This window comes from Salvelinus namaycush, chromosome 12, assembly GCF_016432855.1.
Source record: "Salvelinus namaycush isolate Seneca chromosome 12, SaNama_1.0, whole genome shotgun sequence".
Taxonomy (NCBI): domain Eukaryota; kingdom Metazoa; phylum Chordata; class Actinopteri; order Salmoniformes; family Salmonidae; genus Salvelinus; species Salvelinus namaycush.
Window position 1 is genome coordinate 43,091,307 of NC_052318.1, and position 13,940 is coordinate 43,105,246.

Here is a 13,940-nt window from a genome sequence, read left to right on the forward strand (position 1 = left end):
CCATAATTCATGTTCGTGAACGTAAAGTTATTTCTGAGTTGAACATCGGATTTCAACGTTGGGTAGCCTAGCACGTCTTCGGGTAGCCTACCAACCGTGCACAGCCTAGTCACCTGCCTCGACTACCGCTCTTCGACCCTCCCTCTTCTCCAGCATCGCGGCTCTGATGGTGGACGGGTGTAGTCTGGTATATGGGTGTTGAACTGATGTCTCCGCCTGTTAGGAATCTAAAGTGCCCCTCGCCGGTGATGTGTCAGTGTAAGGTCATCTGCAGCAACCGGACTCTCTCCCTGATGTTCGGTTGCAAGGTAAGCTTAGAACAGGTTCGGTGTAACAGTTGTTGTAGCGACGCTATTACGTCGACGGAGAGAGAACGCGAGGAGATGATGAGCTTGACTTAAAAAGATGAATGGGATACCATAGTGCGCGCGCGTGTGTCGGTGTGTGTATTTGTGCGTAAGCCTGTTCCTAGTTTGTGTTCAAAGTGCTATACAAGCCTAAACCATTCTGTTGACACAATGAAATTGCTGACTGAGCATTGTGATCATTTCCCCAAAGATAACCCACTACCTTACATTTCGGTGACTGTTGTGTTTTCACTTTCCCCATTATGATTTCCATCGCCGATTTTCTGGGGTTTTGAAATATGACCATCTGCTGGCAATATGTGTTACATGTGTTTCCTGGTGTTCCAGGCCTGCGCATATGGATCATTCACGCCTCATAATACAGTACGGTATGTTCAGATCAACACCGTGGTCAAGCGTGTCTGCATGCCGACATTTAGATGTTTCATTTCCATAGGCCATTTACATGGAATATCGACCGGCATAGCCTATCTGAGCCAGCCATGCATGTTACGTAGATGGTACCGTTTGATTATCTTATAAAGACATGAACAACTCACATTATACTTCACAGTTGTGCTGTTCGAGACAATGGGCAGGGTGTAAACCAGCGAGAGCATTGTTCTGCTTTACCATACAGCTGTGTGGTCATGAGCTTTGTGTTTCGCTTCCCAACAAAGAGATACAGATATAGCTTGTTGTTCTTGTAATCTGAGAGTTGTTTGTGACCTTGGGATAAATCGCTAAAGGCGTTCACTTTGATAATACCCGTCAGTCCATATAGGATGCTAATTGGTAGGGGCTATGTCTATTGTGAATCACTAGTGTAAGGAATGGTTCCACTGCTAATTAAATCACTGCCATGGAGACCAGACTGTGTCTATATTGACTGTATTAATGCCACCAGCCTTGGTAGGCAAAAGGTCTTTTGGAGTGAGTTCGTTGAAAAGGTCTTTAGAACGTCTGTAGAACCAGTAGATTTGTCCCCCAGTGGTGGGCGAGGCATGTGTGTTTCCAGTTGGGCAACCACATCCTGTGTATAGAAGTTAAAGGCCCAATGCAGCTGCTTTTATCTCAATATCAAATCATTTCTGGGTGACAAGTAAGTACCTTCTTGTTGTTTGTTTTTGCTTCAATTAAAATGGTCAAAACAAAGTTTCTCAAGCAAGAATTGTGCTAGAACTGTCTGAGTGAGGGGCCGAGTTGAATGAGCCTAATGGGAGGAATATGTCACCTGAAAAATAGCTGTTATTGGCAGAGAGGTTTGAAACTCTCTTCGTTATTGGTCTATTAACTTATACTGCCTGGTGATGTCGCCAGGCAGGCCAAAACTTCATCCCGCCAAAAGTATTTTCAAACCGCTCTTACGCTAAAATGGCGTCATCGTTTTCATAATTTCATTGAGTTATTCCAACCTCGTAGTGTGGAAATATGTGTCAAACACAGGGAAAGCACGTTTTTGACTTCACTGGTCCTTTAATGCTTTCTATAATGCTTTCAAAGACACTTACTAATAAGATTGGGGTTGTCATATGGCCTTATCTGTAGGTTTGATTGCCTCACCCACCCATTCACACCCCCCCTCCCCCCCTCCCTCCCATTTTCAGGTGTTTCCGGGCTGACAGCTTGCTCTGTCTCCTTCCACATGGCATGGGATGGGTCTTCTGCCTGTTTTCCTCCCAGTCTGTTAGCTGTATCTAGCCAACCATTTCTTCTGTGACTCTGCCAAATGGCCATGCTGTGTCCACTAGCAAGGTGCCTAGGACTCCCTCCTTGATCTGGCCACAGTGCTCTGTGTGAAAGTGGGTTTCTCTCTGGCCCACCGATTGATGGGGCTGTCTCTGACGTGTACAGATCCTTGGGTTCCCCCATGAGACCCAGGAAGCACCTCCACTTCGCCTCCTCTCACCTCCCTTCAGCACCAGACACTACTGCCCACCTTCCCTCCCACCCTCAACACCATCCTGGTCCACACCCACACTCAAACAGACTCCACTCCAAAGCCACTACAAATAGCAATATGTCCCCTCCTCCCCTTCTACTCAGATCACCATGTGAACATGAGGCACTGGTGAGAATTGTTGGAGCGTACCAATCATTTGAAGTGTATTGAAAATCAAAATGGAAGTACTGACATGCACTTACTCAGAGACAGAGATTTTATATAAAAGGAGAGATAGTTGGCCAGCACTTGGTTTCAGTCTTAGCATGATTTATTGTTCTTCCTGTTTCACATGCTGGAAATAGGTCAATTTCCTGCCTACTTCCTGGGTCCTACTGGACCAGGCTATTGTTCCACTGTGTGTGTTATGTTCCAATACTTTCTCTATACTGCTCAACTCCTAAGGTGATCTCCACGGTGATGATGTGCTGAATTAACCTCCGTTACGCACGTTCACCTCGCTACCTGGCAGTCATGATAGTGCTAGTCACTCCACTCTCATTGAAACCTCTGCTTTTCATGTGGAAGAGAGCGATCGAGGAAGTTCTGTCGTGCACTTTGCTGCGGTTTATTACTCCTATTGGTAGTATGTGTAAATATTCGACTTTCTAAAATGAAGTCAGCGGAGCACGTAAGAGATGTTTGTTTTTCCTAGACCCATCATCAAAACCTGAAAGCTGTGTTTAGTGTGACCTGGTTTGAGTTGCTGTTCTGGTTGAGAGGGGTGGGGGAGGTCTTTGAGGATAGCAGTTCAAGTTGAGGCTAACTCTCCCAGTCGTGAATGGTTAAAGACTGTTTCGACCCAACGTGGAGATCAATGCTCAGCACACCCAGGGAATTTACTCATGAGCTCTCTACCGGAACACTGCCCTGGTCAGTGGGCTATTCACAGGAACCCAAGGACCCGCTGTCACTCACTGCCAACCAGCCAATAACACAATCAATAAGCCTGTAATACTCCTCACCTGCCTGCCCCCACAAAGACTCAGATGGCCATGAGTCATATGAGTCAGATCCTGCAGTTCTCTGTAGGAATGTAAATCGGTGTTGTCTTGTAAGTGTTCAGTTTATTCAGAGAGTTCTATTCTGGGGCTATTGCACTTCAGACAGCTAGCTGGCTTAATAGTTTCACTAACACACTTTCCCCTAGATCAAGCTGACCCATTTATTCTGCCGCTTGTGTTGTCTTCTGTTGGATTCAGTACTGGACCTCTTCCACTCTGAATGATCTACTGTATCTACCATCATGCCCTGGAGCTGGGAATGGGCTGGCGTATTCAGCACAGTAACTGTATGATAGTAAAGAGAGGATATTGAATTGACTATCTTCCCTCTTCCCCTTCTCTCCTCTCTTCTCTCCTTCCCTCTCTTTCCCCACTCTTCTTTCTTCTGTTTTCTCCTTCCCTCTCTTTCCCCACTCTCCTCTCTTCTGTTCTCTCCTTCCTTCTCTTTCCCCACTCTTCTCTCCTTCACACCCCACCCCTCTTCTCTCCTTCCCTCTCTCCCTGGTCTTTTCTGTCATTCCCGCTGGCTGGCTTGGTGTTACTCTTGCACAAGCCCATTACTGTGTAGACTTGCTGGGTTGAATCCCAGCCAATGGGTGGACAACTAAAACTAGAGATGCCAAAAGGTCAGTGGAACAAATGGAGTGAAGCCCTGGACTTATGTAAAGCCACATACACTAGAACATATGGTTCACATTCTCTTAATAACCCCAAATGATTCCAAATGTCTTTTTTGTCTTGATGTTTTGTCTGTGTAATCTCTTTATGGAGATGACCGGTAGAGATTGAACTGAGAGCTGTTGTGTTGTGTGTAGTCTATCTCGGCCTGCCCAGCAGCTGTCCTGGATACACTGTCCCTTAAGACCACACATGGGGGATTTAATTGATTGAATTATCTTCCATTATCTTAAGTTAAGAGTAAGCATTAATTGGTATACAATTACGTTAAATCTAACTAGCAGTGCGTGTTACTGTAACTATCATGACACAAGGAGAGACCCAGATGCAGACACATGAGGCAGATGGTTGGAGTCTTACAATGCTTATTAATTCAAAAGGGGTTAGGCAAGAGAATGGTCGTGGACAGGCAAAAAGGTCAAAACCAGATCAGAGTCAAGTAGGTACAGAGTGGCAGACAGGCTCGTAGTCAGAGCAAGCAGAATGATCAGGCAGGCAGGCACAGAGTCCAGAAACAGGCAAGGGTCAAAACTGGGAGGACTAGAAAAAGGAGAATAGCAAAAAGCAGGAGAACGGGAAAAACGCTGGTTGACTTGGAAAAACTTACAAGACGAACTGGCACAGAGAGACAGGAAACACAGGGATTAAATACACTGGGGGGAAATCAGCGACACCTGGAGGCGGTGGAGACAATAACAAGGAAAGGTGTAACAGATCAGGGCGTGACAGTAACATACGTTGTCACATCCAAAGTAGATAGATTTTCTTGTCTACCTCCTCTCCTCTGATAAAAAAAGAAGGAATGTTTTCAAAAAATTTTACTCTCCGCATTTCTCTTTGTCTCTGTTAGCATCTGTTGTTGGAGGAGTCTTGAAACACATTGTCATCACCTCTCTCCTCCTCGCTCTCTCCTCCACCCCTCCCACTTTTGTCCTTGTTCTCCCTTTCCCCCTCTATCTTGACCCTCTCCCATTTCTCATTATCCCTCTCTCAAAACCCCGCCCCCCCTCTCTTTCTCATTTATCCTCTTCCATCTCTCAAACCCCCTTCTCTTCCCTCTCTTTCTCATTTCTCCTCGTCCTTCTCTCAAACCCCCGCCCCCCTCTCTTTCTCATTTCTCCCCTTCCCTCTCTCAAACCCCCTCCCCCTCTCTTTCTTATTTATTCTCGTCCCTCTCTCAAACCCCCTCCCCCCTCTCTTTCTCATTTCTCATTTCTCCTCTTCCCTCTCTCAAACCCCCTCTTTCTCATTTCTCCTCTTCCCTCTCTCAAACCCCCCTCTTTCTCGTTTCTCCTCTTCCCCCTCTCAAACCCCCCCCCCCTCTCTTTCTCATTTCTCATTTCTCCTCTTCCCTCTCTCAAACCCCCTCCCCCTTCTCTTTCTCATTTCTCATTTCTCCTCTTCCCTCTTCCCTCTCTCAAACCCCCTCCCCCTCTCTTTCTCATTTCTCCGCTTCCCTCTCTCAAACCCCTCCCCCTCTCTTTCTCATATCTCCTCTTCCCTCTATGAAACTCTCTCCCCCTTATCCCCCTACCCATCTCTCCCCATCTCTCTTCCTCTCATCTCTCTCCCACTCTCTCTCCCTGTGTGTTTTGTGGTCTTGCTGTCTCAGTGTAATGTGATCCAGCAGCAGTGCTGACTGCCCCCTGCTCTGGCATGGCAACGCACTCTCTGCTCTGCTCCGGTTGCTAGGCAGCTGATCTGAGACCAGTCCTCTCCTCAGTGCACCTCCCTCGCCGACCCGTCTGGCTGCTTCCAAAAAGAGCAGAGGGGATGGTAGCACCGTGACACCAATCCTAATGCCACACTCAATCTCAGGCCACCAGGCAGGCAGGGGACACTCAGTTAACTCCTCGAATCTTCTAGGTTCTGAGAGGATAGGTCGAGGCTCATCTGACGGCAGTACGGCAGACTTTAGTGTAAGTGTACACAGCCAGGGAGTTGGGCTAGTCAGGAGTTAGCTGTGGACTGGTTATACAAACATAAACAATAACCCTGCTTTATGATGCCTTCTTGGGCTGTGTTTGTGTTAAAACATCGCATGCACTTTTGCAGCTCTGTGTCATTACCTGAGTGTAGGCCACAGTGTGTGGCCAGCGCAGTGGGCTAGTTGTTGGGAGGTTGCCCAGGTGTTGGAGATCAGTAGGGTAGGAGCTATGGTTATTGGTTAGTAACAGAGTGTTATCTTGCTGGGTAGGTAGGCGTCATGTGCTGCTCTGGTGTTGCTCCATTTGGTGGAGGAAGATAATGGTCTTAGATTTACTTCACAGTGGCCCCATTTAGGGCCCCATTTTCTGTCCAAAAACAGCCTTCAGATGCACTTGTGGGTTTGCTACAACAGTTTTTGTTATTTTTGTGCATAAATGGAACCACGTTGGAGCCGCCCGGCCTCCTTTAGGGGACGGAGTTAAAAACACATCGCTAAGGCCCTTTCTTGGTTGGTGCATTAAAAGTGTAACAACCACAGAAGCACAGAAAGTTGACATGGATATGAGTTACATTTTGCTGAGATGTAGGCTCTGTTTTGTCCCACAGGCACAGTGTCTGCATTGAAATGATAACTGTTGTTAACACGATCTACCCCTAATATGTGATACCTAATAGCATTAACCCCCCTCTCTCCTTCTCTCTCTTCCTCCCCCACGTCTCTCTCTCTCCTTCTCTCTTGTCCTCTCTCTATCTCTCTGTAGAAGTACCGGTACCAGGATGAGGAGACGCCCCCCTTGGAGCACAGTCCAGCCCATCTGGGTCAAGGGAAAAGCGCTGAAATGCTTCACATGAGTGACAAGAACCTCGCCGCCATGGAGGCAATGCATGGCTACACGCCACACACACACATCTCCCCTATCAAGGTAGGACACACACACACACATTTTTATAACTACACACGACACACATACATCTCCCCTTTAAAGAAGGACACACAGACAATCACAAGTGAACACATCCCCCAATGCATGGTACCACCCACACACAAACACTACTGTCACACTGGGCGCACATACAAGGTGTTACTTACAAAAATAGCCTACATCTCACCCAGCAGGATCAACTAACTGTGTGTCATACAACAACACATCCATGTCGGACAGTTTGACTCTCTGCTCTCTTCCGTCGCTCTGCTCTGGGAGAGATGTAGCCCGTAGATCCATCCCACTTGCTTACAGCTCCACTAGGGCCGCACAGGCTTCCTGTGTGGATTAAGACATCGTGGGGGCTGGTGCGAGATATGGCTCAGGAAAACATACCTGTCTTAATCTACACAGGAAGCTCGTCTGACCCTAGTGCAACTGTAAGCAAGCGGGTCGGATCTGTGGCCAGGGAGAGATTGTGAGAGCTAAGCTCCAAGACAAGGAGTATATAGAGGCTACAGTAAAGCTCATGGGCATGCAGCCAAAGGACACGACTGACATGAGTACAAACGTGAACACAGTCACCTTACAGTACATTAATACTACAGCACATTAATGGGTGTATATGGGTGATTCTACAGAAGTGGTGCAAATTTCAGTCCCACCCCAAAAAAACTATTAAAATAAACAGTTAGGTCTTCAAACGTAGGACATTTATTTACATCATGATATGTTCTAATTCAATCCAAGGCAATAACAAACATATTGTTTAATTAATATTGTCAAAATCATTGTACCTGTTAAACTCTGAGCGATTGTTTTGGACCGAGTCCGGCGGTTTTTGGGTGGTACCCCCCCCCCATTTTTTGGTTAAAAAATTTGAAAGTGAGATATCATTTGAAAGCTACAGTACTTGTCTTTTTGGAAATTGAACTCAAATCTTACTGCTGGCATTGTCATAAAATCTCCCTCCCCCAACACCCCTCCCCATAAAATACAGAAATCATGCGCTATGGTCATGTTCATAAAGTATGCAATGTAGTTCAAGTCACCAAATGTGCAAACATTTAGTATGCATGGAAAGGGTACACCCTGACGGTCATTGTAAAGCAATGCATTTCCTTCTCCGTCCACATTACCTTGCATGCATCTGCCACATACACCGTCGCTCTAGCTTATCGTTTGCAATAGTTAAAGTGAATGGGAAAAGAAGTTTGAAGTTTGCCTGATTTCAACAACAAAAATAACTCCATAACTTGACAGCCCTGATTGCTATGGTCCTTTTAAGATGTCAGGCTTGAAATTTGACCAGTGTGACTCACTACCCAGTTGGCCAAGAGACGTCATGTGATCTCCTACTGCTATCTAGTGGACGAACTGGGAATCAGACAGGGGATATATTTACATCAATGGATAGGTAGACTGAAGCTTTCGACCTCATATGTATGTCCTTCCTGTAAGACACGTTGCACAATTAATGTTCCTATGGGAATATGCGCATGTTTAGAGCACCACAATAAGGCTTTCAACATGGCACGTCATAGGATGCCACCTTTCCAACAAGTCAGTTTGTCAGTTTCTGCCCTGCTAGAGCTGGCCTGGTCAACTGTAAGTGCTGTTATTGTGAAGTGGAAACGTCTAGGAGAAACAACGCCTCAGCCGGGAAGTGGTAGGCCACATGAGCTCACAGTACGTAGCGCGGAAAAATTGTCTGTCCTCGGTTGTAACACTCACGATCGAGTTCCAAACTGCCTCTGGAAGCAACATCAGCACAAGAACAGTTAGACGGGAGCTTGGGTTTCCATGGCAGAGCAGCCGCACACAAGCCTAAGAAGCCTAAGCTCACCATGTGCAATGCCAAGTGTCAGCTGGAGTGGTGTAAAGCTCGCCGCCATTGAACTCTGGAGCAGTGGAAACGCGAACTCTGGAGGAATGAATCATGCTTCACCATCTGGCAGTCCGATGGATGAATCTGGGTTTGGCTAATGCCAGGAGAATGCTATCTGCACCAATGCATAGTGCCCACTGTAAAGTTTGGTGTAGGAGGAATAATGGTCTCGGGCAGTTTTTCATGGTTCGGGCTAGGCCTCTTAGTTCCAGTGAGGTGAAATCTTAATACTACAGCGCACAATGACATTCTAGATTAGTCTGTTCTTTCAACTTTGTGGCAACAGTTTGGGGAATGTCCTTTCCTGTTTCAGCATCACAATGCCCCCGTGCACAAAGCGAGGTCCATACAAACTGACTTGTTTGTCGAGATTGGTGTGGAAGAACTTGACTGGCCTGCACAGAGCCCTGACGTCAACCACATCGAGCACCTTTGGGATGAATTGGAACGCAGACTGCGAGCCAGGCCTAATCGACCAACATCAGTGCCCGATCTCACTTATTATCTTGTGGCTGAATGGAGGCAAGTCCCCGCAGCAATGTTCCAACATCTAGTAGAAAGCCTTCCCAGAAGAGTGGTGGCTGTTATAGCAGCAAAGGGGGGACCAACTCCATATTAATGCCCATGATTTTGGATTGAGATGTTCAACGACCAGGAGTCCACATACTTCTGGTCATGTGGTGTATTTACAGAAGTATGACAGATCCTGCTTGTGTTGCCTGTATGAGTGTTGTTTAATAGCCTATTGATTCCATGAGTAGCAAGCCTCATTCAATCACTACATGTTGGATAAACAATTTAACAACTTTGGCTGTTTTTAATCTTTGCTAATAAAGACTTAATGTTTTCATTAAACCAGCCTCTCTGGTATTATTTATCATTCATTTAATGGTGTTACACTGTTCTAAATTGTCCGAAGAAGTATGTTTATAATAATAACAACCCTCCTTTTTACTTGATCTTACTGTTATTATTAAAATTATTATTATGATCATCATTATAATAATAAGTAATGCCGTTATCATTAGTAGGCTTGTATTGTCACGCTCGTTATAATGAGTGGACCAAGATACAGCGTGGTATGGTTCCATCCTCTTTATTTGGAAGTGAAACTCAAAGAAAACAATAAAGCACAAAACGAAACGTGAAGTTAATGTAGTGCTCGCAGGCAACTATACATAGACAAGATCCCACAAAGCACAATTGGGAAATGGCTGCCTAAATATGATCCCCAATCAGAGACAACAATAAACAGCTGCCTCTGATTGGGAACCATACCAGGCCAACATAGATATATAATCACCTAGATAACCCACCCTAGTCACACCCCGACCTAACGAACATAGAGAATAAAACGCTCTCTATGGTCAGGACGTGACATGTATAGTGTCCCTTGTATAACTGCCATCGAGCTGTAGGCCTATGAGCGCGTCCTGTTTAGTCTTAATACCGTAACTAACTTAGGCCTATATTTCATTATATAGGCTACTGTATCAATCAATCATTTATTCGTTCATGTCATCACACAGCATACGAGTCATTCATGATGTGAAATGTAATCAGGCATTTTAGTTCTAAAATAAAATAACAAAGTGACCATTGAATAATTAGCATAAACAATAAATTAATGAATACAAAACTAAACTGTTCCATTTTGGAAATTGCATTCGCGAATGATTGCAACTGTTTTCAGTCGTTGCTTTAATAAAGGCTTTACGAAGAAACATAAAAACGTTACAACAGACTCTCTGCTACACTTATCATTTATTTAGTGTTGTTTACATTGTTCCAAATGGTCAGAAAGATTATATTGTCATCTAACAGCACCTGTTTGGCACACATAATATGTACGCAGCATTTGCCCCTTACGTTATTTTTCTTGATCTCCAGAATGTTCAACAACCAGTCAAATTTATTCCACACATCTGACTTCCCCTTTACCTCCTGAGCAACCAGTAAACATTCCTCCGCTTCGAGAGTTTATTTGTCACGTCCTCTGCATCCATTTTGCTGTCACATGTTACGGTGTTCAGAGTTTGTAATAACCAATTTATTGATGTGATTATGATAGTCAATAGGTCAGGCCCTATTGGTCACATGCATGCAATGCTTCCATGTGTCACGTAAAGAGAGCAAGGGTTGAGGGAATAGGGAATGTTTTTCCTAAACAAATGAGGGATTTTGGTAACAGAACTTTTCAGTCAGAAATGGCTATAATTATGTCACAGCTTCAGCAACATGGACAGCGGGATAAATACTGTTGATGTTCTGTGGTGGTCGTTGCAGCAGAGAGGAGACAGAGAGAACGGGTGCTCGTCGTCTTTTTTTTAAACACAGCACAGCAAGTCAGACAAGCTCAGTGCATATAGTTGATTTGATTAAAACACATGGGATGTGTCTATATCTGGAAAAATACTCTTGGTTGAAGATTTATTTTAGTTGGGACAACCCTAATTTTTAAGAAGTTCACTACCGAACATCTACAATATCAATAAATATTTTAAGTACAGTTTTAGGACAAAAAATATGTGTTTGCTGGGATGTACATCAGTCCAAATGAAAGATACCCAGCCTATGTTAGCTATGAGAATTCTTTAAAGTTGAAAATAAGTCAAAGTTGTCCAAAATGAAACAGTCACAATGGAAACAGTTGACATCATAGAGATATATAGAGGACTCATCTTTGTATCTGTGCTATTATGGCGTCTGTGACAGCACGGGCAGGCAGCGCCATTGAGGCTATTTCCATTTTAAAGTTGCATGGGCCATGCTCTATCAACTGAGCTAGAGAGGACCACCATGTGTGTGTACTTGTCCACCATGTGGACAAGTACACACTTCAGGAAAAAGTGTAGAGAATTGAGATGCATAGCCAGCAGAATGGGCTCCAACCAGCGCAAACATTGACATCTATTTGACCAAACCATAGATGTCTATAATGTGCTATACTGTGCTCTTCTGTACTGTACTGTGCTCTACTCTACTGTACTATACTGTATAGAGTGAGGCAGGTAGCCTAGCAGTTAAGAGCATTGGGCCAGTAAAGGAAAAGTCGCTGGTTCGAATCCCCGAGCCGACTAGGTTAAAAATATGTCCATGTGCCCTTGAGCAAGGCACTTAACACGAATCGCTCCTGCATGTCGCTCTGGATAACAGCTTCTGCTAAATGACTAAAATGTAAATGTTCTGTACAGTACTCGAGTTTACTCTACTTGAGTTTCTTACAATTGAAGAAAGGGCCCCTGGACTATTGCCTTGACCTTGTCATGGTTTCAACTCACTGCGTCTGGATCTTGGGACCAATGTCCTGGTATTCATCTTGGTCTTGGCTCCAAACCATAGGCAACCCAATTTGAAGAAGACAAAGCTCTCTGATCATTGGCTGATCACTCCCAACCCATAGGAATCCCCACCCATTTGACTACTTTTAAATGGTGGAAGCCCTCAATGGCAATAGCTATACTTAAACGAGTTGTACCCATACAGAGTCCTCTATTTATGATTGACACCGAAACCCCTGTTATTTTGCCAAAATAATGATAGGTGTTTAAACATCTGACAACGTAATTAATTAGATGCATAAGTCATTCAATCAATCAACAAGTTTCAGATTCATACAGTCAACACTGAACATTTTACAGAGAACAATAGAGATGATATTTATCTTAATTAAATGATAAGGTTTTGAAAATCTGTTTAAAAATCATGTTTTTACTATTTTGTGAATTTGGTATGCAAATACAATTTATTATATGAATCTGTAATAGGTTAATCAAAATGATCACTACTGTGCATGATTCTCCCTTTACTGCAACTTTGTCACAGTTTCAGTAGTGACACATTTAGTGGGGTGGTAAGCAATTCAGGTAAAATGTCAAATATGCAACACTAACAGTGTGTGTGTGAATTATATGACATACAGTATTTTGGAAGACTTGTGCTGGACGTTTGGGAGAAATAGGTTAAAAAAAACTTCGAACACCCAATTTGCACCACTTCTGTAGAATGACCCATATGCACAGACACAAGCACACACATGAATACACACCCCAATGATATTTTCATTGTTGAAGGGATACCAGGCTCGTCCTCTCTGATCTATACAGAACTGTCTATTTCTATCACTCTACATCTTTTCCTGTCCTTCTCTCCCTCAGTGCATTCTCTTGGGAAACATGCATTTACATTTGTCTATGTTTCTGTAACCAACGTTCACAGTTTGTCAGTGTGTCTCAGTCAGTCTGTGTGTTGGATTTCATTTGTGTACTGTGACATGAATGATATGACATATGAAATATGATATGATATAATATATTCAGCCTTTCCCTGGACTTATTTTGATCCAGTAGGCAGGAGGGTAGTGTCAAGGACCGTGAAAACGATCGCAAACCGTATAAGGTTACTTGAGGGAAAGATCATTATGACTTCACCGAGAATGTCTACGATGTCATATTTGGACCTTTGCAATATGACGTCATCATCAGCCCAGTTGAATCGTCCTACACTCCCTGTCCACAGGGCCTAAGGGGACTTGATGTCTCTTTTTTTTTTTTACTTCTCTGTATATGCTGCTCGTATCAAACGCCCCTCAGTGGGACTGTCTGGTTAGTATAGATTTAGGCTGGATTTGATTACCACTGATTCAGGTTGTGGTGTTCCCGATAATACGTCACATGCATTTGATGGTTACCTCTACGTTGTGACCAATCAAATCCAATACCATTTGATTGGTCCCGTACACATATTTTGTAGATGTTATTGCGGGGTTATAGAGAAACGCTTATGTTTCTAGCTCCAACAGTGCAGGGTCTACCTAACAATAGAAAATGATACACGCAAATCGCACCAAAAAATAAAAGAAAGGTATGAAGAAAGATATGAATATTAGAACGAGCAATGTCAGAGTGTGGAATATGAATATCTATGTATATGATGGTGTACAGTATGTAGACATTATGGACAGTATATGAATAGAAAAGGTGTGTACAGCAGTAGTTACAGTGCATTGGGAAAGTATTCAGACCCCTTCCCTTTTTCCACATTTTGTTACGTTACAGCCGTATTCTAAAATTGATTGAGTACATTTTTTCCCTCATCAATCTACACACACAACACCCCATAATGACAAAGCGAAAAGCAGGTTTTAAGAATTCTTTGCAAAAGTATTCAGACTCTTTGCTATGAAACTTGAAATTGGGCTCAGGTGCATCCTGTTTCCATTGATCATCC

The 13,940-nt window shown here is 43.9% G+C and overlaps 1 protein-coding gene across 1 annotated transcript in view; it reads left to right on the top strand.

Moving 5' to 3' along the window:
- The first annotated feature begins 206 nt into the window (after positions 1-206).
- LOC120056608 (disks large homolog 4-like) overlaps positions 207-13,940 on the top strand; it is a 65,585-nt gene continuing 51,851 nt past the window's right edge. Inside the window, 2 exon segments of the mRNA XM_039004808.1 lie at positions 207-308; positions 6,665-6,823. Of these exon segments, the coding sequence (XP_038860736.1) occupies positions 207-308; positions 6,665-6,823 (261 nt within the window).